Here is a 23682-nt window from a genome sequence, read left to right as displayed (position 1 = left end):
CCATAGGCCTTGGAATTAAGTTCTACTTGTTCAATATAGATAGAAATACAAGTGAAAGCTTTTTAACTAACAATATCTTGATTTATTAAATTTTGAGGGTTTTTTTTTAGCTTGACTACTTGAAAAAGTATTTTGGTTGATGCATCCTATCATTTTTACTTGAAGAGGCATCACCACATGTAATGAAAGACCTGCTATTCAAATTATAATGTTGAGATTTTTGTCCCAAACTGATAAGAATAAAACTTGTTTGGGAAAATATTTACTCATTGAAAGTAAAAGCTAAGCATGCGACTAACTCAACTAGTAGAGAGACGTTACTGCTGGTAGGCCATTTCTTTCCTGTCGTGGACTAGCAGAGTGTTGCCACATGACTTGTAGTCTAACAGTGCAAAGTAAGTGAAATGCAAAGGCATTGCGGTTGTTAAAATAAGGTGACTTGGAATCTTTTAATTTGTGTCAATGCAGATGCATTTTAATGTTCTCTAAAAGTTCTTGCTAACAGTTGCAGGAAGGGGGTATCTCCATGACCTGCCTCCAAACCTGTGTTAACGTTGTTTTTAAAAGGTTGATAAGTGATGTACCATTGCTTTCTCAAATCAGAATAATATGAAAATTTTTTCAGTTCTTTTGTGCCATGGACTGCTGAAGATATTGAAGAGGCAGAAGACTTCTTTAAAAGTTTGTTGAACAGTGCTGTAATTAAATACTGTATGATCAGAGAGATGAGTTTTTTTAAAAGCTCACTTTAGTCCAGACTTTCTCACCTTATTTTTGCATGCTTTTTTCTCAATGGCATGGTGAACAGCACTTTGACATATTAAGACTGAAAAAGCAGTTCTAGAATATTCCTGAATTAATACTGATTTCAGTGCAGTTGATAAAAGTTTTCATTTTTAACTTCTGTTCACTTGGATTAAGAAATATTTCCATCTTTATAGGGCTGCATATAGTGTCACTTGGCATTTGTAGTCCCTAGCATCTATGTTCTTGATTTGAAGATGCCAGAAGAATGGTGGAAAGAAACGTTTGTAAGAACTGTAAAATAGAACTTTTAATTGTATAATGGAATTTAGGAATTCATTGATGTAAAAGAAGGTTTGTGTACAATTTTTTACTATTATTAGTTTGGAATGTTTTTATGAAGAAATGTATGAAAATCATTCTACTGTTTACACTGATGGACCTTTGTAACTCCAGGAGCATTAGAATATATGCTTACTACACAAATCATATATTTTAACTACTGTTACTTTCTATATAAATCATAAATTTCAAGTATTTGACATACATTTGTGTATTAAGTGTTGCTTTAAAATGGACTAAGTTTTAATAAATGAACATTGTCACAGTCTTCCTGCTGCTGCATTTGTGCCCAGTAGGCTGACAATCTGTGGTGAACTTAGTAGTATAGCAGTAATGCTCTATGTTAGTAATACCAAGATAATTTGGAAAGCAGATGAGAAAAGGTTACCCACCTAATTTTCCCTCAGTCATCAACTGAGGGCCTTAACTACGGTCACAGCTTCTGTGTAAAGCAGCGTGCATACATTCAAGATCTGTGTCTGTACAGTACAGCCTGTATTAGACGTATCCGTAGGGTGAGTTTTTTGCTTGTGGTATGCTGTGCATATCGTTGCTTACGTTACTCTGAGTAGTGTGTGGGTGGGATTGAGTGGTGTTTCTTCTTAAGACTGTTAAAGAAAGTGTCCTTGTTAAGGCTAAGTATGTAATTTGACACCACAAATTTTGTTTCTGAGTCAAAAATTAGAAGTGTGCTTTTGAATTTAAACAAAGAAACTGAAGGTAACTGGTTATAAATAAACCTCTTTGCTTAACAGACTATTAACTGTAGCAGATTATTTTTTTTCTTTTTAAGGATGAAAAATGAAGCTTAAGGAAAACAAAACACAGAAAAACTCTATGTTAGCATGGTCTCAGGTCAGCTGTAATTCTTGCAACCTAGGGAATATGGATTTGTTCATATTATACATATTGTACACAATTGTACACATATTATGTCTACAATTAAATAAAGCTTGGGGAAATTTGGCATGTCAATATCATGTTTAAAAGAGGTATTCTTGTACATGCAGAGAGTCTTCTCCTGCATTGAGGAAGAGCTGATGCAGATGTTTGTGTGCAGTGCAGTGCTTATTTCAGGCTTTTGTCCTTGCAGGTGGGCAAAGATCATCCTGATAGATAAAAGCAAAGTACTTTAAGATCATCCCGATAGAAGCCAAAATAACCTGTTGCATTCCTCAACAACAGTATAGTGAACAAGATTCAAATATAGTTATGAAGATGGCAAAGATGTAATTTACATTTTGACATTCATGTAATTTACATTTTGACATTCATAAATATCTCTACTAGATTTCAAATATGGTGTATTATAGGCTGAGTTTGTTTTACCTTGTAGGGAATACTGCATAGAAGTGTTTCAACTTATATTATACACTTACCCTGACACATGATGTCTTTTTCTGGGGAAAAATTTGAACTAGGCACTTCTGTTGGAAGAAACCAATATGCAGGAGTTGTTATAGTATAATCCTAACTATAAAATTATATGTTATAGCCAGTAGGGTTCAGTATGTTTTCACTTCAGAGGTCTCTAGAGTACTGGCTGTTTGCCAAAAATCAAAATAATATATTAGAAACCATTTGTAGGAACTTCTTTAAAGTCATGTAGACTCAATGCCAAAATCTATATTAATTCCTCTTAGCAATGTTCACCATTTCAAATTCATAATTAGGATGCAAGGTGAGGCTGACACCTTACTCTGTTTTTCTAACTGCTAAACTACTTCAGGTAATCATAGAATCAAAGAATCATTGAGGTTGAAAAAGATCATTGAGTCCAGCTGCAAACCTAACACTGCCAAGTCCACCACTAAACCATGTCCCCAAGTGCAGTCCTCAGTCTTTCCAGTTAGGTGGTCAGTGGAAGGATTGAATCACTAAATTGAAGTAAATTACTTGTTTTGTATTGGAAGAATGCCTTTTCCTTGAAATGCCTAATCATGCTGCTTGATGAAAGTCTCACATATGCATCAGCCACCAGACCATCTGCTTTTTTCCTCTTAGAAGCATACATAGGACAAAATGATAGTAAATCTTAAGGTTTCCCGTGCACAAATATGAATTTCACCAGTTTGAGACCTGAAGTGTAGGAATTTTCTGCTAGTGTCATCAAAAGAAAATTTTTCCTTAGTATCTGTTTAAGTCGTTTTCATAGTCGCCCAGGGTACCCTTTGGGGAAGAATGTGTACTTCTGAATTTATACCAAGCTTTGTGTCCCATAATTATGTCACTGACTTTAGCCCTTTCCTTCATGCTTATGTAATAACTGTGACTTAATCATGAGAATATTCTCATTTTGTTGCTACTGAGCTCCTTTCTTGTGTGTCTTTTTAAAAGATTTTACTAATATTTTCATTGGATTATTCATGTGATTTGTTATGCTCAGCAGAAGGAAAAGGCAAAGGTGCGAAATTTCAAACAAAAGCATGTGTTGTTGTAATACAAAGCTTTAAGCTCTATTATACATGTGAAATGCAAGCTGTCTCTCTGACCCCCAGTTACACTTAAAATACAAAACAAGTGCGCTGTCAGTTTTAAAAGTGCTTGATTAGTCTGGGATGGGACTGATACAGTTTTGTGCTGTTTGTGAACTCCAGGTTAAGGTCTAATCCTGGTTCCTTTATATCATATAGGCATTCTTATTTTTGAAGAGCAATACTTTTTAGTGATACAGAGTAACTGCAATTCTGTCTAGTTGATTCTGTTTTAAAAGAACCATAGAAAAATCTAAGGTATATAAAAATATTAGAAAAGGGATAATTTAGGGATAATTTAGGATTACTGAACATCTCTAGATTCACAGATTATACCTATGAGCAGGTCAAAAAGGTGTGGGTAAGAATTGGAGACTGAGGCAGAAAAAGGAACCTTGTGGCTCTTGTCTACTACAGGCCACCTTATCAAGGGGAACCTGTTGATGGAGCCTTCCTGCTCCTGCTACAGGAGGCATCATGCTCACAGACTCTTGTGCTGGAGGACTTCAACCACCCTGATATCTGCTGGGAAAATAGCACGGTGAGCTGTAGGCAATCCAGAATGCTCCTGGAATTCGTGGAGGATAACTTCCCGGCCCAGGTAACAGACAGCCTTACCAGAGGGGATGCATTACTTGGTCTTCTGGTCACCAACACAGGTGAGCTAGCTGAGGACATCAAGACTGGAGGCCAGATGGGTTGCAGAGATCATGCATTGGTGGAGTTCGTGGTCCTGAGGGATAGGGTCAGACAAGAAGTAAAGTTAGTACCCTGAACTTTAGGAAAGCAAAATTCCAGCTCTTCAGAGAGATAGTCATGGCAGCCACCAAGAGACTGCCCTCAGGGATGAGGAAGTGGAACAGAGCTGGAAGATCTTTGAGGAAGTCTTCCATAGAGCATAAGAGATAGCAATCCCCAGGAGCAAAAAATAAGGCAAGGAAGACAGCACACCTGCATGGCTGCGTAGGGACCTGCTGGTCTAACTAAAGGGAAAGAAGCAAATACTCGGATAGTGGAGGCAGGGACAGGTGACCTGCAAAGAGTATAGAGATGAAGTATGACTGTGTAGGGGAGGGTGAGGAAGGCCAAGGCAAACCTGGAAGTAAACCTGGCAGGGAACACAACAAATAACAGGAAGGGCTTCTACAGGTATGTTAATCAGAAAATGGAGGTCAAAGAAGGTGTACCCACTTGATAAATAAGACGGGTGAACGGGTAACAGCAGATGAGAGACTGAGCTACTCACCAACTTTTTGCCTCAATCTGCAATGGCGACCTCTCTTCCCACACTGCTGCAGTGGACGGTCAGGAGGATGAGGACAGGGGGAGCAAAGTCTCTCCCACTGTAAGAGAAGATCAGGTTCATAACTACTTGAGGAACTGGAAGGCCCATAAGTCTATAGGACCCAATGAGATGCATCCCTGAGGGAATTGGCCGATGTAGTTGCCAAACCACTCTCCTTGATATTTGAAATGTCATGGCAGCCAGGGGAAGTCCCAGGTGACTGGAAAAAGGGAAACATCATACCCATCTTTAAAAAGGGTAGAAAGGAGGACCCTGGAAACTACCACCCTGTCAGCCTCACCTCTGTGCCTGGGAAGATCATGCAACAGATCCTCCTGGAAGCTGTGCTAGGGCACATGAAGGACAGGGAGGTGATATGAGACAGCCAGCACAGCTTCACCAAGGGCAAGTCCTGCCTGACCAACCTGGTGGCCTTCTAGGATGGAATGACGACATCAGGAGACAAGCGAAGATGTCATTTGTCTGGACTTCTGTAAAGCCTTTGACACAGTCCCCCACAACATCCTTCTCTCTAAATTGGAGAGATGGATTTGATGAGTGGACTGTTAGATGGATAAGAAAGTGGTTGGTCACATCCAGAGGGTAGTGGCCAATGGCTCAGAGTCCCAACGGGCATCAGTGACAAGTGGTGTCCCTCAGGGGTCCCTACGGGGACCAGTGTTATTTAATATCCTCATGAACGACATAGAGGGATCAAATGCACCCTCAGCAAATTTGAGGATGCACCAAGCTGAGTGGTGCAGCTGACACACCCGAAGGACAGGATGCCATCCACTGGGACCTGGACAAGCTCTGGGAGAGGGATCATGGAAATCTTAGGAGGTTTAGTAAGACCAAGTGCAAGGAGCTGCACCTGGGTCAGAGCAGTCTTGGTATCAATCCAAGCTGGGGGATGAACGGGTGGAGAGCAGCCCCACTGAGAAGGACTTGGGGGTGCTGGTGGATGAGAGGCTGGACATGACCCAGCAATGTGCACTCACAGCCCAGAAAGCCAATTGTATCCTGGGCTGCATCAAAAGCAGTGTGGGCAGCAGGTCAAGGGAGGGGATTCCCTCTGCTCTGCTCTGGTGAGATCCCACCTGGAGCACTGCATCCAGCTCTGGGGTCCCCAGAACAGGAAGGACACTGACCTGTGGGTTGGAGCTCTGAGCAACCTTTTCTAGTAGAAGGTGTCCCTTTCCACAGCAGGGGTGGTTGGAACTAGATGATCTGTAAGGTCTCCTCCAACCCGAACCATTCTGTGATTCTATAATTCTGTGATTACCTTGAACGTATGATTCTTCGTGAAGGGATAATTTGAGACCGTATAAATATTAGAGTAAAAAAAAAAAAGGCATAGGAAAGAATTAATTTTGGCAACCTTACAGAGGGAGGCTTTTGTTGATAGTGATCATTTGTTTGAGATTCATCTCATTTAAAAATCAGTGCAAGTTATTTGGGTGGCTTTGGTTTTGGTTTTCTGGGATTTTGTAGTTTGTGGGTTTTGGTGGTGGTGGGGGGGTTTTGTTTGTTTTATTTTCCCTGCAAGTTTTTATTATCAGAAGTATTAATCTAACAACTTAGAGTAAAAATTTTTGGAACTCACTTTATAATGTCTGAAATTGTCTGAAAACACTAATGGTTTAAAGATATGATCATTAATATGGTAATTTTCAATTAGCCTCATTGACATATTAATTATTTAGGGAAGTTTAGAGCCTAAAAGTTGGTGGCAATGCAAAAAGAAGGGAGTTAGGATGTATTAGAAATTGAAGGGCTTCTCAGCAGACATGGCTTTTAGAAGATGTAGAGCTGTTAAATGCACCTTTGGTGGAAAGTGTTTTCCAGAATTTGACATGATAGCCTTGAGTGTCTGTGTGTCTAGATAAATTAGCCCAAACTGAATGATGGTATCCTGTTGCTTTTCTCAGATTGCGGAAAATAGGAGCTAGCTTGCTTGCTTGTTTGGTTTCCCTGCCCTCTGCCAGAGGGATTCTGTCATTACTTTGGCAGTCCGTATTAGCATGACTTAAGTATGCTGTAATGTTGGGATTTCCAACAGTCTCCTGAAATAATGCAGACTAGGATGTTGACGTTATTTGTTTGGGTTTTGTTATATCTTTTTATGAATTATTAATTATTTTTGTAAGAGCTGTATTATGACTGTAAGTAATATGTAACTGGTAATTAAAATATCATGAATATACTGTTTCTTGCCAGTAGTTGACTTTTCTTTGTTTTCCTGGTTTTCCATCTTCCTCCTAATACTATAAAATTATATTTAAGTTGCTCTCATAGCTTCAGTTGAAAGATCATGTAAATGTGGCTGAACTACGTGATAGCCCTTCTCCCCTTAACTGTTGCAGAGTTACTGGAGCATAGCCTTACCGTGAGTGTGAGAGAGCATATAGCTCTCACAGCTCAGTAGGTAATTCTTGGATTATGTCAGGGATAGTGCCAGTAGGAGGGCAGTAGAAGGGTTACTTAGATAAAATGATTTAGTCCACAGCTTTAACAGAATGTAAATTAGAGCAAGTAGAATTAAAATTGTCATCATTCTTGGAAGCAAATATTTTTTTTCAATAATATATTTTTCATCCAAAAATATATACATTTATGACTCATAATGATCTGTGTTTATTATTGCAGCATTATTAAGCTAAGGAACAAATACAAAAGAAAGCAGACATAATTTTTTGCTTAATAATAATAACAATGCTTCTTTAAAGTCCCAACCCAAACCCTTCTGTGATTCTCTGATGATTCTACAGTACTTTGTACAGGAAGCGTGTCTTCCTCTGTTTTCTGTACTAGGTTTAATAAACCCTGTAATGCTTTTAATTTTAAATAATTATGGAAAATATTTTTTGTATCAATGTAAAATTAATTAATAAGGACTTACTGAACTGGCAAAAAGAAGCATATTCATTCCGAGAGGATTCAGTGGTTTGTAACTAGTCAGCTCTGTTGTGATAAAGAAAGCCAGAACTACTGTCAGTGATCTTAGACTTTTCCCTTTACATGATTAATGAGTGGGGAACTTTTAAGGCACAATTGTAACGTTGTACTTGTTCTTATATAAGAACTAGTTTAAAAATACTTGCTGTTTCTTTTAGGGTGATGGATCGCCTTTCAACATGTGCAATTCTAGTGGTGGCCAGTCTGACTAGTACCACGATAGCGTTGCCATATAATATCACTGTGGAGTCCCTACACTTGGCTTTCAGTCAGAACGGGGTGGGAGGGCAGTCAGTATTTTAATTTATTTTTACTGCCTTTCTAAACAGCTGTATAAAAAAAAGTTTTGCAAGTTTAATCTTAATAATCTTCACCCAAAAAAGCAGACACACTGTGTCATAAAATAACTATTAGTGACTAGTTTGTATCCTATAAATCTAACTTGAGTTGATAATATGGTCCATTACCAGCTAACTGCACAGAGTATTTTTCATTTTACACTCTTCAGTTACTTTTTAGTGAAGTGTTAAAAAATATGAAGCTTTTCTCCTCTCTAAAATTGCACACTGTCTGTCTGTTATTAGGGAGATAACAGCTCTTATAAATGTTTCAGTAAGCGTTAAGTAGACAGTTATGTGCACTCTCATTCCACGCTTATTTGCTTACTGTAATAAACTGATAAAATATGTGTGGTTTGTCTCTGTGTTTCTGCAGGCATCATGAGTCACATAGATTTCCTTTAGAAATAATGTTGTGTCTACAGAATTGATTGGTTATTTTCATAAACCATCCAAAGGTACACAAACTACTTCTATAATTTAAACATATGCTCTGTAAGATTTGTAGGAGATTATCTCCTGGTTAGTAGATGCATCTTGTTCTGTTAAGTCTGCGTAGTATTATTTTAGCCCCACAGTGATTACAGGTATGTGCCCTGTGGGATTCTCTTAATTATCACAACTCGATACATCAAAAATTTTAGAATTAAAAAACTCTGTTTACTAGACCGATGCAACTGTTAAATACACCACATTGCAGTCACATCAGCCTTTGTCAGCTCAAAACCCTTGCTACCAAGTTGAAGGTTTGAGAACTCTCATTTTCCAGAATTAAATTTCTTCAACATTCATATATTTTATTTATTTCCAGTACTGCCATGTTAAATGCAAGTGAAAATTAATGTTCTATAGGAAGAAAGAATCATGTCAGTATTCTGACTGTCCTTTGTGTTTCTGTTGCTATGTGTAGTATAATACTGAAAATAGAAGTGAATGGGCTCAGGAGTGAAATTGTGACTGAAACGAGAAGTAACACTGAAGGGGGCATAGATTAAAATCTCTAAAAATCACAGGGAGGATTCAGTAAAACTTGAATGAGTGTTAGAATTTAAGTACAGTGAAGGATTTTTCTGTTTGTATATGCATTTTGGAACATCTCATCCTGAATGTCATTACATGGCATATGAAGGACATGTTGGGGGGTCAGGCCCAGCCAGCACAAGTTGGTGAAAGGTGAAGGTCCAAAAGGCTGAGCCCAGTGGTATGAGATTCAACAAGGCCAAGTGCTGGGTCCTGCCCTTGGGTCACAACAACCCCAGGCAGTGCTGCAGGCTGAGGCAAGAGTGGCTGGAAAACTGCCTAGAGGAGAAGGACCTGGAGGTGCTGTTTAACAGCAGCTGAACATGAGCCAGCAGGGTGCTCAGGTGGCCAAGAAGGCCACCAGTGGAATCCTGGTTTGTGTCAGAAATAGTGTGACCAGCAGGACCAGGGCAGTGATTGTCCCTCTGTACTCAGCACTGGTGAGATCACACCTCAGTCCTGTATCCAGCTGTGGGCCCCTCAGTACAAGAGGGACATTGAGGTGCTGGAGTGTGTTCAGAGAAGGGCAACAGAGCTGATGAGTAAGTCCTATGAGGAATGGCTGAGGGAGCTGGTGGTGTTTATCCTGGAGAAAAGGAAGGTCGAGGGCGACCTTACTGCTCTCTACAACTACCTGAAAGAAGATTTTAACCAGGTGGTGTTCATTATCTTCTCCCAGGTAAGTGATAGGACAAGAGGAAGTGGCCTCAAGTTGCTCCAGGGGAGGTTTAGGTTTGGTACTAGGAAAAATCTCTTCACTAAAAGAATTATCAAGCATTAGAATAGGCTGTCCAGGGAATTGGTGAAATCACCATTCATGGAAGTCTTCAGAAGGCCTGTAAATGTGACATCTGGGAGCATGGTTTAGTGGGGAAGATGGCAATGCTGGATTAACAGTAGGACCTTGATTTTGGAGATATTTTCTAACCTTAATGAGTATATGATTCTATGTATCTACATGTTGGACTTCTGACTGGACTTGACTGGACTACTGACTTTTTATGTTTCCATTCCTATTAATAAATAGTACTAATAAAACCAACTGTAAATTAGCACAGAGAAGCTAGTCTACTTCAAAATACTTGTGTTAACATGAATTAAACGTGTGCCCTAAGTTTGTTAATGTAAAATGGGTGAACCATTTCATGAAATAATTTTGCATTATTCAGGTCCCATTCAAATGAATAATAAAAGTTAAAGACTAAGCTTAAACTTAAAAATAAGACTTAAATTACATCTTAAAAGTTCAGTTTTGTTCATTATTTGAACAATGGTTTAAGTAATGTGCTGATTTGACTGCTTAATAACTTCTTACTCTTATTGTCTCTTTCTGTGTACCAATAAGATATTTATTATTCAAAGTACTTCATTCCTTATTTCTGGACAACAGAGTTGTTTTTTGAGAGTTTGACCTTGTCAATTATTTCTAGAAAACTAAGCAGAGTATTAATCTGTGAAAGTTTGGGTCTTGTATTCAAAGAGGTTTTGAATTTTGAGTAACTGTGAAGGTCCATACAAATTGTACCTTTTCATACATTTTACATTGGCTGTAAATCTGGTCATGTGATGTCAAACAGGTTACTATTTTATAAATATAATTTAAAGTAACCCTAATGTTAGCATATATTTATGCATGTGAAATGGCTTTGGAATAAAAAGATACCAGGTTGTTGTGGATTTTGTAACATTTCACTGAACTGTGTTCTTGGACAAAAGTATTAGATATTTCCATACTTGTCAGATATCAGGAATTGGACTGAAAAAATTGACTCAATTTAAAAATGTGGTGCCTATATTCTTTAAGTGGTATTGCTACTATTATTTGAATAAGTACAGAAATTTATAGTATGTGTTCTATTGTAAACAACTGTATTTTCTTCTGATCGTATGGGAAAGTTAAAAATGTTGTCCCTGAGAACATTATATTATCTTTTTAAGGTGAGGAAAATGACTGAACTTCAACAATTTATTTTAAAAGTATTAGCAAATTGTACATATTCGAAGTTTGGTGGTGTGGAGTTTCCTCAGTTCAGAGGTGTTTTGAAACTGCCCTTAGTCTTCATACTTAAGACTACTGGTAGATAATTCATTTGTTTCTTAAAAAACTCATACTGGAGTTTTTATATTTTAAAGAAAGAAACAACTACATAAAAAGTTGAAAGTGAAATCTGATGTGGAAGGTTTTACAGAGGTGTTTGTGTGGTCACATCCTGCATGCATTGTTCTAGTTACAGTCACATAGTGGTTGAGTTTTAAGGGGATGAGAATCCTTTCTGCCTTTTTTCCTTCATGATTTATTTTTCATTCAGTATGATATGTGTGAAACTTAATGCACTTCCCAAAGCCACCTGAGAAAACACACTCACTCAGTTCCTCATGTAGTTTTCTTCAGCTTTCATCAGTGTAGTGCTCACACTGTTAAGCATTTATTAGTTGACCTTCACAGATACTCATTTGAGGTGATGGATATTATTAGCCTGGCTTTCCAGTTCAGAAACTGGTGCTCAGAGATGAAGATCAAGTTTTGTTATGTACTTGCTAACTTCCAAGTTTTTCAACAGGATAGTTTGCAACCAAAAGTTTTCCAGATGCCCTACCATTTCTGTAATAATTTATGGGTTTAAATCTCAGCTCTTACTTCATCTCCTATTATTCTTCTATTTCTGAAAGTATTCACTAAGCCTTTAGACCAGGCCCTCAGTGTTAAATGTGTCAGTCAGGAAAATGTAGCAGCCCTGCAAGTGCTTTGTAGAGAAGGCAAGATAAAAGCTTGTTCTCCTTGCTTAGCTGCTTGGAGTCTTGAACAGCCTGCTATCTGCAGTTGTCTCTTTCGCCTAATTACTCATTCAGGGTTGTGGGTAGGACAAAAGAAGAGGGACACTCATCAGTGGAAACATAAACAGGTGTATCTAACAGATCTACTGTAAAGTTCAGTAGCTCATAGAGCATTGACCAGACAAATGGGATTTTTGTGCTGAGCATTTGGCTTTTTTTAACCTCTGTTCTGTTTGTTTGGTGTTTGTTTCATGTAATTCCCCAACCTTTCCTTAGAACTTGTTTGAAGAATTCAGATTCACTTTTATGCAGATTTCTGCATATGCCTTAGTGTTGTACTTTTGAGCTCATGATTACAGATCTCCTTATCAGTAGTATCTGGGAATGTTTGCACACTGAATATCTTTTTTCATGCTATTTCTGCAGGATAGAATGGACCCAAACATCCTTGGGATTTCTTTTACTGCTTTTAGCGGCAGGACTGCTTAAAAAGTGGCAGCATCCTTCTGCTCTTTACAACTGTATTTTTACTTTTTCACCAGTGTAATTATTAGGCAACTTTTTTTTTGTGATTTTTAACAACAGAAGTAGAAGACAAAGACAATTTCTCATTACACTTTCACATTACACAGTGGGCTTGGGGTCACCCTGTAGTTCTGATGCATAGAATGTTTCTTGCTGGAAAAAACGTAACTATTCTGACTGTAACTCCTAAAAAACCTGATAATTTAATAGATAACTGTAGAGTTAAAAAATGAAAAGATGCTATAGTGGAAAGTGAGACAGATAACAACGAAGTTGAAGCTGCTTTTTCTCAGCACCAGAAATGATAGGCTCTGTTATCTGATATCTATTACTGCAATTTTTTTATGCATTTGAATATGTCCTTATATGTTTCTGGTTCACTAAAATTCTAACTTGAAAGCAGGTGTTCTAGCTGAGTGAAAAGTGCTGTATTTAATTGTTATTTTATTTGTTCTTCACTTACATTTGCCAACTGTTGTTTTGTACTTAACAGGTCACTTCTCAAGTCTCTGTGCCAACAAAAACATATGAACTGCTTCATCGAATGAGTGGAAAAGGATTAGCAGCTCATTATCACTTCTCAAGACAGCCAGGACTTTTTTGTGATCATATGGTACCTGTGCAAGTGACAGTAACAAATACAACCGATCAGAAGATAGACAATATTCACATTGAGGGGAAGAAATTACCTCCAGGCATGAGGATGCATGAGTTTAATCCAATAGGTAATCATATCCTATCTTTAAAAATACAGACTCTTAACATTTCAAATAGAGGAAAGTGTTTTTGCATAGCCAAACGTATACTCATATATATATATGTGTGTGTGTGTGTGTGTGTGTATGTATACGTGTGTATGTAGGTATACATACACACATTCATGCAACTATCTTTTCCTAGATAGTCTGATTTTAACAAAAATTTAATTCAGCTTCCCTTGTATTTGACTTTGAAAATAATTCCTTAGATCAGAACTTCCATGCCTGAAAGCTTACCTGCTTGTTCAAATATCAATTATGTTACAACTCTTCCAGCTGATACAATAAAATTTTTCTGTATACCAACAAACGTTGATTTTCTGACAGCCTTAGTCTAGAATGTCTGTTATGGGATATTGTTAAGAATGAGGATTTATATATTCACAATTGTTTCTTACCAAACTTTAAGTAAATTTGTAGATGCAATGTGTATTTTGGTGGCTCGGAGCATTGTCATTTTTTCCCTTGGCAGTAGAGAGGGAGTGTATGTTTTAGTTTACCTTATATCTACCATACTTCCACAAAGTGTGTCTGCCTAGACTGGATAGAAAGCAATGCTGCAGTCAGCCCAAACCTAAGTTGTTTCACTTTCTATCTGATTACAAGGGTTTTTTGCTAAATTTCTGTTAGTGGAAAGGAGTATAAAACCTGAGAAAGAACACAAATCATAGCAACTTTTATTCAAGAGTAGCATCTGTGCATGCAACCTGCTTTCTTTTTTTTAGGACACTGGTGTAGTCAGAAGGAACAAAAATGTCTATTTCATAATACAAATGGGAAGGACAGACATGCTCCTTTTTGACACAAGCTTCTATTTCTTTAGACACATTTCTTCTCCTTCAATGAGCTACATTATTATGTGAATCTGTATCACATTAGAAGGATACAGGAACATGTTTTTAAAGCACAATAGTGAAGTATAGAATATTCTTTGTTTTAAGTAGTTAAGACTGTTGGTATTAAATGTCTCTATGCTATTAAAATACTTATTTTTTTAACATTGCAAAGGTTATACAGATTTACACCAAATTGTCCAATGCTACAGTTTATTTTGGAGTTAAAATTATGGAACTGTTTCCATTTTGGTAATGATATGCTTTATCAAGACAGTTATGTTTAGGAACTGTATTAATCTTTGTTTTAATACTAATTAATAATAATAATAATTTTGTTTTTTATATTAATTCCTCAAGATAAGAAGTCCTGCTCAGATTTCTGAATTCAAGTTAGTTTTGACCATCAGCTTTATTGTATATCCCTCCTTTTAAAACATTTAAAGAAATAAAGCACAAAGGCTTACAAGTAGAAATCTAGTAACACTGTAGATTGGATCAGGAGGTACTGTACCCACAGTAACAGTCAATTAAAAGTAGCATTCACATGTCTCACGTAAAAACCATGGAGGAAAAAAAAAGTAGAATTAATAAATTGTCCACTTAAGATTTCTTGAGCTCCACAAAACAATCCTACCCTTTAAAGTATTTATTTCTCCAAGAAGGACATTGTGCTATCTGTCCTGTGAAATGTTTGATTTCTTCTGCAGAAAATTAGCTATACATTATCTGTAGTTCCTTCAAAAATGTTACTTTTCTTGCTAAAATGCAAATTTTTGGTATTCTTTGTCACTTTATCTAGAACAGAGTTCATATACCCTGTTCTTATTCTGTTTCCAGCATTTGGAAAACACATCCTATAATTTGCCCAGCAGAACTAAGAGAAGTGTCAGTGTAGACAGGTATTCCTACTGGAGTATAAAGCTAGTTTTGCCTCACTTACTGCAATTACTGTTAGCAATTGTCCTGATTTTTCCAGTAGAAATGGTCCAAATTATTTCACTCAAGTCCCCCTGCACATTTTCTTGTTGACTAATTGCCTTTGCAACCCCGTTTGAAAACTTTAAGCTCAAAGACTTTGGTAAAGTTTATTCTGAATTTGAGCTGGAGCCTGTAATCTTTCAATGCTTTACACAGAGTCCGTGGAATACTTTGTTTTTCACTCATTCCCTAGCATTAGTTTAGACACTGCCTAACTGCATCAACTCCATGTTTCCGTATTTTTCCAAACTTGATATTGTTAAATTTTGTTTCCTTTTGTCATGGAGCAGTTGCCGACTTTTCAGTTCCTGAAAAGCATCAGATACGTTATGAATAGTCTGGAAATTGGACATTTTTCTGCCTGTCCAATTCTTTGTATTTGAATTCCTCTCTTTTAACTGTGCTTTTAGCTTTTCTTTGTTGTAATCTTGAGAAGTCCAACTTTGCTTTGGTGCTTGTTTTTAATACTTCTACTTAAAGCTTAAAAGAAAAAGCCTTTAAAGAAAGCTTTGTCTTTACAACATTAAGGAAATAGTGTAGTGATTTAGTCAAGAAGCTGAGAATGATAATATCTCTTGATATCTTAACTGTCAAGAGTGTCTGTGACACACACACACACATATATATATATACTGCTTGTATAGCACAAAATGATCTTCCATTTTGTGTTTATAATCTTTCTTCTCCCTTCCAACTAATGCAATTGGAATATTGAGACATAAGTAAACCACAGTAATTATGAAATAGTTTAAGTTCAGCTAATTTTCCACTACTATGTGTATTAATGTAAATTTTAATAGTAGTTGTTGTGTTTTGCTATTTACTAACTAAATGTGCAAACTAGTGTTATTGAAAACGAAACCTCAGTGCTGGATCTGTACACAAGTAGAAGGATTTAACTTCAATATGTTTTTTTCTATAAAATATTTTCTTCAGTTATCTAATACAAATCCTTATTTTGTTGATAGAGCTGTAAGATTGAAATGGCAACATTTCATGTGCACTAACTGTGTGGGAGGGGGGATCCAAGACCCTTAAATGTCTAAGTGTGACATTTTGGTGACACTTACTTGAAATAAAACTACAGCTGGTGACACTTACTTGAAATAAAACTACAGCTGTTGATTCTTTTCTTATGGAGCTTTTTGGGGCTTGTTAACATAGGTTTTTAATTATATGAAGTTTGACTGTTTGCATCGGGGATCTTCTGTTGCCTTGCACGGATACTTTACCTGTTACAAATCTCTTCATTTAGAGTGCCTTGAGCCTGGAGGATCCACTACCGTTACAATGGGTATTGACTTCTGTGATTCTACTCAGACAGCCAGTTTCCAGTTATGGTGAGTTAGGGGAGGGTAATTTTTGGCTCTTGGAAGGCAAAAGTAGTGTTTATTGGAAGTTTACTTGCCAATAGCAGTCATGCTGTTCATTAAATATTTAGAGAATTAAACAAAACTCATAGCATGATGTATACCCAGCATGTTCTTAGAGAAATAATACATGATTAGTGTTTAGTTTTACTATTAGAAGAAATGTTTTCTTCAGCCTTCAAATTTTTTTTAGCACTTGCTTCTCAAAACACAGATTTGATAGTAAGCCCAGATCTAGGTTTGAAGTCATGTGTTTACACTCAAAAACTCTTTGATACATTGTGTTTGGTAGGCATAGTTTTCCCCTTGGTGTAAATGATACTAAGCAGAAACATTAAGTCCTCTTTTGATTTAGAATTATTTCTCTGTTTTTCAGCTTTATTTTTTTTGTTCTGCTCTTCTTGGGATTCTTCTTATTAACACCCTCTTGAAAGGAGCAGTCAGGTCTGACTATTCTCCTATAGTGTTTTGTGTGTGTTCTGCCTTGTAAGAAATTGCAAGTCATAAAAGCACTTAGTGTGAGCAATTTTACTACCTTAAGTGCTTATTATGGCTGTTTGTGATCTATGTAACATGACTGCATGAAACCAACCCCAAAACTTGCTGGCCTAAAGAGTTTATTCCTCATGCTGTAGATTCTTTTAAATAAATAGTGAGAGAATGAAAACAAGTAACTTGCTAGCTAGATTTTGTCTTACATTCTTGATTTACATTTTTTGTGCTTTTTATTGGCATGTTCAAGGTCCTCCTTTGTATGAGTTCCTTCTGCATTCTAGGATAACAGGGAACCTGTTCACCCAGTGAGAATTCTGTTATAAACTAGCATTTGAAAGCAGGGTAAATTTATAGTAGCGATGTCCAAACACTGGGAAAGAATGGAAGGGGGAAACCTTCTTTTAGAGCTGTTCACTTTTATGTAGTCTTTGAAACTGTGCAACAGCAGTATGTAGATCTGCACGTCTTTTTTTTTTTTTACACATTCTGAAATAATGGGGGTTTTACATGTTTTGTTGCAAGAATCACTGTTTTCAATGTTCTGTACAAAAAAAAATATATTGAAGAGACATTCACATTTCTGCAATCCAGTTTAAGGGAAACCCTTTGAGAAAGTTCTCTACCCCTGTCTTAAGTACTGTAACAATTTTAGTGTACTGCTACTAAGGACAGCCTGTGTAATTTACAGGTTATTAAAGACAGCGTGAAAATATTAATCATAGAGATGTACCCTAGTGACTCCAAAAGTACTGCTAAAATAAAATTGCTTGTTCTAGGGGCAAGAAGGTTTTGCTGTTGAATTTTTTCTTTCCATTTGTCAAACCTTTCCCAGTACAACGGATACTCCTACATAGTCATTTTACACCTATTTGTACCTCCAGCAAGATGTCTGCAGCATGTAGTTTATGTGCATCATGTTGTCATAGCTGGTCTGTATACTATTTGCTGGAATTTGGAAACAGCTTTGAACTGTTGCCTGATGCTAGGTTTGTTTGGGAAGGAAGTTCCCTTCTGCAGAGTGCAATTTCAAAATTGCTTCAAAATGATAGGCTCTCTTTTCCTAAATATATTTGAGTTTTTTAAAAGAGAATATTCTCAGTTTATCAAGCAGAAACATTCTTTTTTAAATAGAGCAAATATTTTTCTTTCAAGTGCATATTTTCAGTATACCAATGGTTTGATTTCAAACTTACACCGTTTATTTAAGAATCTTAGCAGTGATGAGGATAAGCAATGTAGCATAACACATTGATTTTATGCAGATCATCACCTTTATGTTTTGGGAGGTCTGCTGTATTAGTGATATATAAAAACTGATTACTTTCTCCAACATTGCCTAGTAATTGTTTATTATTTTCCTATTAGACAAACAAGACAGATCAATATTCCTGAACACCAACCAGACTATGAGTAACATCACTGTAAATAGATTTGCCTCAGACCTCAGTGGTGTATTCATTTTAATGATTTAGACAATGTGAGTCCAATGACAAAGTGCTCAAGCTAAGTTTAAAATTAAATTAAGAATAGGAATTGCTTACTTTGTTCCTTTGCTAATTGATAGGGCCTAGTTTCTTTGTCACTAGTTCTTAGAAAATAGTATAATAATAGGTAAAATGTTCTTTGCGTTAAATTTGCTATTTGAAAACATATGCTGTTCAAAATGGTACTCATCTGCAATATCATTGAAGAAATTGTGCAGTGTGATGTTTTGGGAGCAATGTCTTAGACAACTCAGATGCAGCCTTTTTAACTTGTCATATTTCTTAAAAAGCTTTTATCCAAAAGAAGGAATGACTTCTAGAAGTTAGTCAAAATATAGTTGAAATACTGTGTGAAATATGTTGATATTCCTGTATTTCCTACTAACATACCCTTATGAAAGACATTGTCAGTTATTTTGCATTTTTGTTAGAAGCATGTTCAGCAGTAAAGTGTTCCTGATCATAACAATTTTCTTTATGTTGTTCTAAGAGGAGCACTTTATCTTGCATCAAATGTAATTGATCCTGAAGTGGTGTAATCACAATTACTCACTTTCTTAATTGGCCTGCCCAAAATCAGAAAATGGAAACCGATCGGCAGTGTTTAAATCAATAGCTTTGTAGTAAAGCTTGTGGGGGTAGGGACGTAGTGGTAATGGGTAGATCAATTGGTCTTAGATGCCAATCATGGACTGTGTGTTTTGCATAGCAAACACTACCTTTCTGCTAGGGGATGTGCTGTGGTACTATTGGTTCGATAAATACAAACTGTATAAAGAAAAAACCTAACAAGAGCCATAAAATATTTAGTTCTTTTTCTCAATTTGTTGTACAGATTCAAGGACAATGAAGGAGAAACTGCATTAAAGAGAGGTTTGAAGGGCTGAGCTTTGAAAGACCTCCCTCACAAATACTGTTTCTGTTAAGCAAAACTTACCAAGATCACATATCTAATTAAAAAGAAGTGAAACCTCTTAACTTGAAAACTGTGCCTAATGCATTTATTTAGAATGTGTATTAGAATGTTCTCGCTATGTACTTGTAAGGAGAATATCTCTTCATTGCTATTTTTCTTGTGCCACCTCCTTGCAGAGGCAGACTGTTTCAGCCACACTGGTGTTCTGCATGATAATACCTCTCAAGCAGAATGTTAAAGAGGAGTAAATGGAGGAACTTGGTCTCTTAAAAGATTTTTTTGAGTGATGCTTTGTCTTTTTGGGTTACTTTGTTATCATTCTGCAAGCAGGATATACACACCTTAGAAGCTTAAAGCAATTTATTATGAGCTAACTCACCTGCAATGTAGGTTGCTAGTTGAATCCTAGTTAAATTTTAGTATATTCATCATCCCAAAAACAGACTTCAGCCTTAGGCAGGCAGGTAGGCAAAGGGTGAGCAGTTGAGCAAAGCTGAGGAAGTTGAGCAGTTGAGCAAAGGTTGGAATGTATCCTTGATGCAACAGACTAACTGCAGTACTCCACTGACTGTGCAATTACTTTTTTTTCCCTTGTCAGATTTTCAAGATTTCCACCTCATTGTGTCTTCTCTTGAATCCTTGAGCTCCTAGTGATCGCTACCTTAGCACTACCTCATATGCTATCTTTATTGTCTTGCTTGTTTCTACTTTTCAGATATTCTCAGGTCTTTCTCACAGCTTACCAGTTTTCTGAGATATCTGAACAAAGATTTGGGAGCTTTGCCATGTCAGAATTTGGTTGAGAAAAAAGACAAGGAAGGTTATAGAGACAAAGAAGGTTCCAGCATATACATACCCTTATCCTATTTTGTGTACTTATATTTAGCATTATGAATTCCCGTCTGCATTTGTAAAACCCAGTAGGCAAATCTCCAATTTCTTGTAGGTATCTGATGAATAAAGAAAGGTAAAGGGGAGATCTCCTTTTTACCACATTGAAAGCTGAAGAAGAAAGTTTGTCTTTACCTCTTCTTCCCTTTTCATCCCCTCTTTACAGACTCTCTTGGCTGTTCCCAAAACCATGAAAGAACAGTTTCTGGAGAACCTGTTCTCTTCTTTTCCCTGTTCTTTTGAACTATATGTAGGGTGTTGTTTAGCTTTTTTTGAAACCACTTGGTGTAAGGGGAAGAGTCCATGCCGTGCATCTCTTTTGCTAGTTTTCTCAGGGTTTAAGTGCAAAGAGTACAATCAGAGCTCCCAAGAAGAAAGGGAAATGGAATGAAAGCAGCAACTTCTATGCCTTCCATTCTTTTTCAGAATAATTAGGTCATGGAAAAAAAATGTGATATGTGGCAGAGGTTTTTACAAACAGAAGCTGGCTACCTTATATTGGCATTTCATATATTCCAGTTCATTAGAAGGGCTAGGACCATGTACATACTTTTCTGCTGTTGTTATGCTGATAGAAAAGGAAGCTGTCCATTACTTCATCTGCGTTGGACTATATAGAGAAAATATTTTGCTGATTACTCCAGAAGAGGTTGGTGTAGCAAGAAGAATATAGCATTTTCTTAAATGAACTAAATCCCATGAATGAAATTTGAAAACCTTGTTCAGTCTGCTCTCTGCAGGTTCTACCTTATTGTAAAAGATTTTGCTCTAAATTTTTTTTTCCAAGGAAGAGATTTTTTGCAACATGAAATTCACTTACTTCAGTCTGTGTTGCTGTAGAGTCTTGTCAAGCAGAACTCCTACCTGCAAAGTGGAGTAAATGAAGAGGATCAGCTGCTTAGCAGTCAGTATTTCTGTTGAGTGCAAGCATGCATTCAGGTGTAGATGCTTGCACAAAAGCATCTGATTAAAATTATGTAGTGGAATATGTTATGGAATATATTAAAAGCTAACGTTAGAGATGCATTACTGTCTTCACAACACTGTCACTTGCATTTTCACATGCTTCTTGCTGTTTCCTTTCCTAGTGCTTTGTCAGCAGATCACCAAGTTGTTTATAGATGTAGGACAAGAAATCTGGTACTTTTCTCTTTATCTCATTACTCTAAAGTAGTCGGTTGGCCCTATTCCAGAAAACAATTATACTGAGATAGATAACTGACCTGGAAAAAACAAGGCTGGACATGGACAACTGCTCTCATTTGTTCTATTGCTTTGACCTTTTTTCTCATAAAAGCCAGATACTGTACTTTCCTCAGCAAGACTATGAGCAAGGTCTCTTAGACTTCTCCATTCCATGTTTTGTTTTGCAGTAACTTAGCAACTTTGTGTTGCTCTTCCTTTTCCATTCTTTTTTGATTATTTTTGGAGATCTTTTGAATATAAGACAAAAATATTAAGCTGGTTTGGGATAAGTGTATTCTGGGACAAGCAGCCACTGGGAGTGAAAGAAAAAAGGATAATATAAAGAGCAAGAAGAATCTTCCCCAGTCTCCTATTAGAGTAATAATTTATTAGAAGCCTTGGAAATTAAGACTTTAAACACTGCTATTGTGGAATCTTAAAAAAGCCTCATTCAAAAGTGTTAATATCATTTTCATTAGTTTTAAAGAAGATTTTGCCATCATTGTCCTGAAGTCTTACATTGTGGCAGAGAACTTCTTTCCCAGGAACCCTTTGAAGCCAATTATTTAAAAAAAAGAAAAGGGAGAGATGAGAGAGGGAATAGCCTCTGGTTTCAAATGGCAGGTGCTAGCTGGTCCAACTGCAGCCATCTAAAGAAAACTTAAAACTGCACATCTTCTTAAGGGTTGAATGTTAGACCTGCAGTGTCATTTATCATGGAGCCAGTAAGTCTCCCTATGATCCTGTGGAAGCATTATTGTCTCTCATCTGTTCATCTTAATTGGGTGCATCAGAAGATAAATTCATATGATCCTTGAAATTGAATCAGGAATGTGATGTAAGCCTTTTAAAAATACAATATGTACAGTTTAACAGTTTTTAAGGCATAAGTAGGAGTAATGATGTCTAACATTATTTGCCCCTAAGTTCACAATTAAATATGAAACAGATTTTGCAAACTAGTGGCAAGGTACTATCCTTGGACATCCCCAGTTGTTTGATTCTTTTAGAACTTCCTTCTGAGGACTTCTCATTAAGCATTCTTGTTCTGCTAAGGCTGTAACTTTCCAGTTGCACTTGATAATGTCAGAAAATTCAGTCTTTAATTTTTGAAATCTGAAAACAGTTACATTTCATTGGCCTGAAAAACTTTGGTTTGGTTTTTTTCCAGTAAGCTTCTTCAGCTTGATCTTCCAGGATAGTTAGAGCAACACCACCTGAGAGGTGTTTCAGTGCAGCTTGAACGAGTTGTTCAGCAGATTCTTAAATGTTAATGTTCAAGCTTCAGATCACCTCTGCAGTTTTTTGTTTAAGCATCAGTTATACTAATAATATTATTAAAATTACAAATAAATGTGTTAAATACACTGGAATTTAGTTTACTTGGTATTGCAGGAAATTAAGTAGTTGTACTGTAAAATTCAGTATTATTATTAAACTTGTCCATTAGATGTCCGATGAAATCTCCATCTTTGGAGATACTCAGAGTTCAAATAGACAAGGCCCTGAGCAATGTGAACTAAGGTGGCTCTGGCTTGAGCAGGAGGTAGGACCAGGTGATTTCTTAATGACCTTTCTGAATTATCTGTGGTTCTATAGAATTATGAATTACTTTTGTTAAATTAGATATTATGAGCTCTCTGATATATAAAGATGTAATAAAAGAGATGTAGATCAATAAACAAAAGCTGTATATTTAGCCTGTGAAATGTCTGATAAAGAGAATCTGTAAGGAAAAATGGTTTTCTCTAGCTGAAGAAGAAATTTACAAAGTACATTAGAATTAAAGTAATACAAAGTAAACCAGATGCTGACTAAAGTGAAATTAAGAACGAAGTGGTTTGAAGAACACTAAGCAATCAGAATTTCTGTTTGTAGGCTATGAAGAGTTCATGGTTTATCAAAAAATATATACTAGCTATTTATTCACTAGAGAAAAGGCAAGTGGAATGTTTGTTAACAGCAGAGGTGTCAAGTGGTCCTCTTGAGCAGTTACAGCCCTATAAAACCCAAGCTATGCTCATGCTTTTATTCCTTCTTATTGTGAAAATATTATAAGCATTTTAAAGCAATCTAATAATTGATAAGTCAAGTTTATGTACAAGTGGCATGTCCAGTCAATGAAAGATATGAATCATTGTACACAAGACAGTGTACTCAGCTGTACTCAGCTGTTTCCTGCTGAATTATGTAGTGCACATCTTGCTTGAATATGAAACATAACATTGGCTGAATGATCAGTTGAACAGTGCCAATGAAAGTATTACCAGAAGTGTTAGGCTTGTAGTCCAAGTAGTAGATATAAACA

The 23682-nt window shown here is 36.6% G+C and overlaps 1 protein-coding gene across 2 annotated transcripts in view; it reads left to right on the top strand.

Annotated features, from left to right (window-relative positions):
- Positions 1 to 23682, top strand: part of AP3B1 (adaptor related protein complex 3 subunit beta 1) — a 148756-nt gene that overhangs the window by 104503 nt on the left and 20571 nt on the right. For both annotated transcript variants that reach the window (XM_018070426.2, XM_018070425.1), the window contains exons 23-24: positions 12955 to 13186; positions 16289 to 16373. In XM_018070426.2, coding sequence (XP_017925915.1) covers positions 12955 to 13186; positions 16289 to 16373 — 317 coding nt within the window. The remainder of the gene's footprint in view (positions 1 to 12954; positions 13187 to 16288; positions 16374 to 23682) is intronic.

The sequence above is a fragment of the Manacus vitellinus genome, unplaced genomic scaffold (assembly GCF_001715985.3).
Source record: "Manacus vitellinus isolate BGI_N305 unplaced genomic scaffold, ASM171598v3 scaffold_18_pilon, whole genome shotgun sequence".
NCBI lineage: Eukaryota > Metazoa > Chordata > Aves > Passeriformes > Pipridae > Manacus > Manacus vitellinus.
The sequence above is the reverse complement of the archived record's forward strand: the minus strand, read 5'-3'. Positions and strand labels throughout refer to the sequence as shown.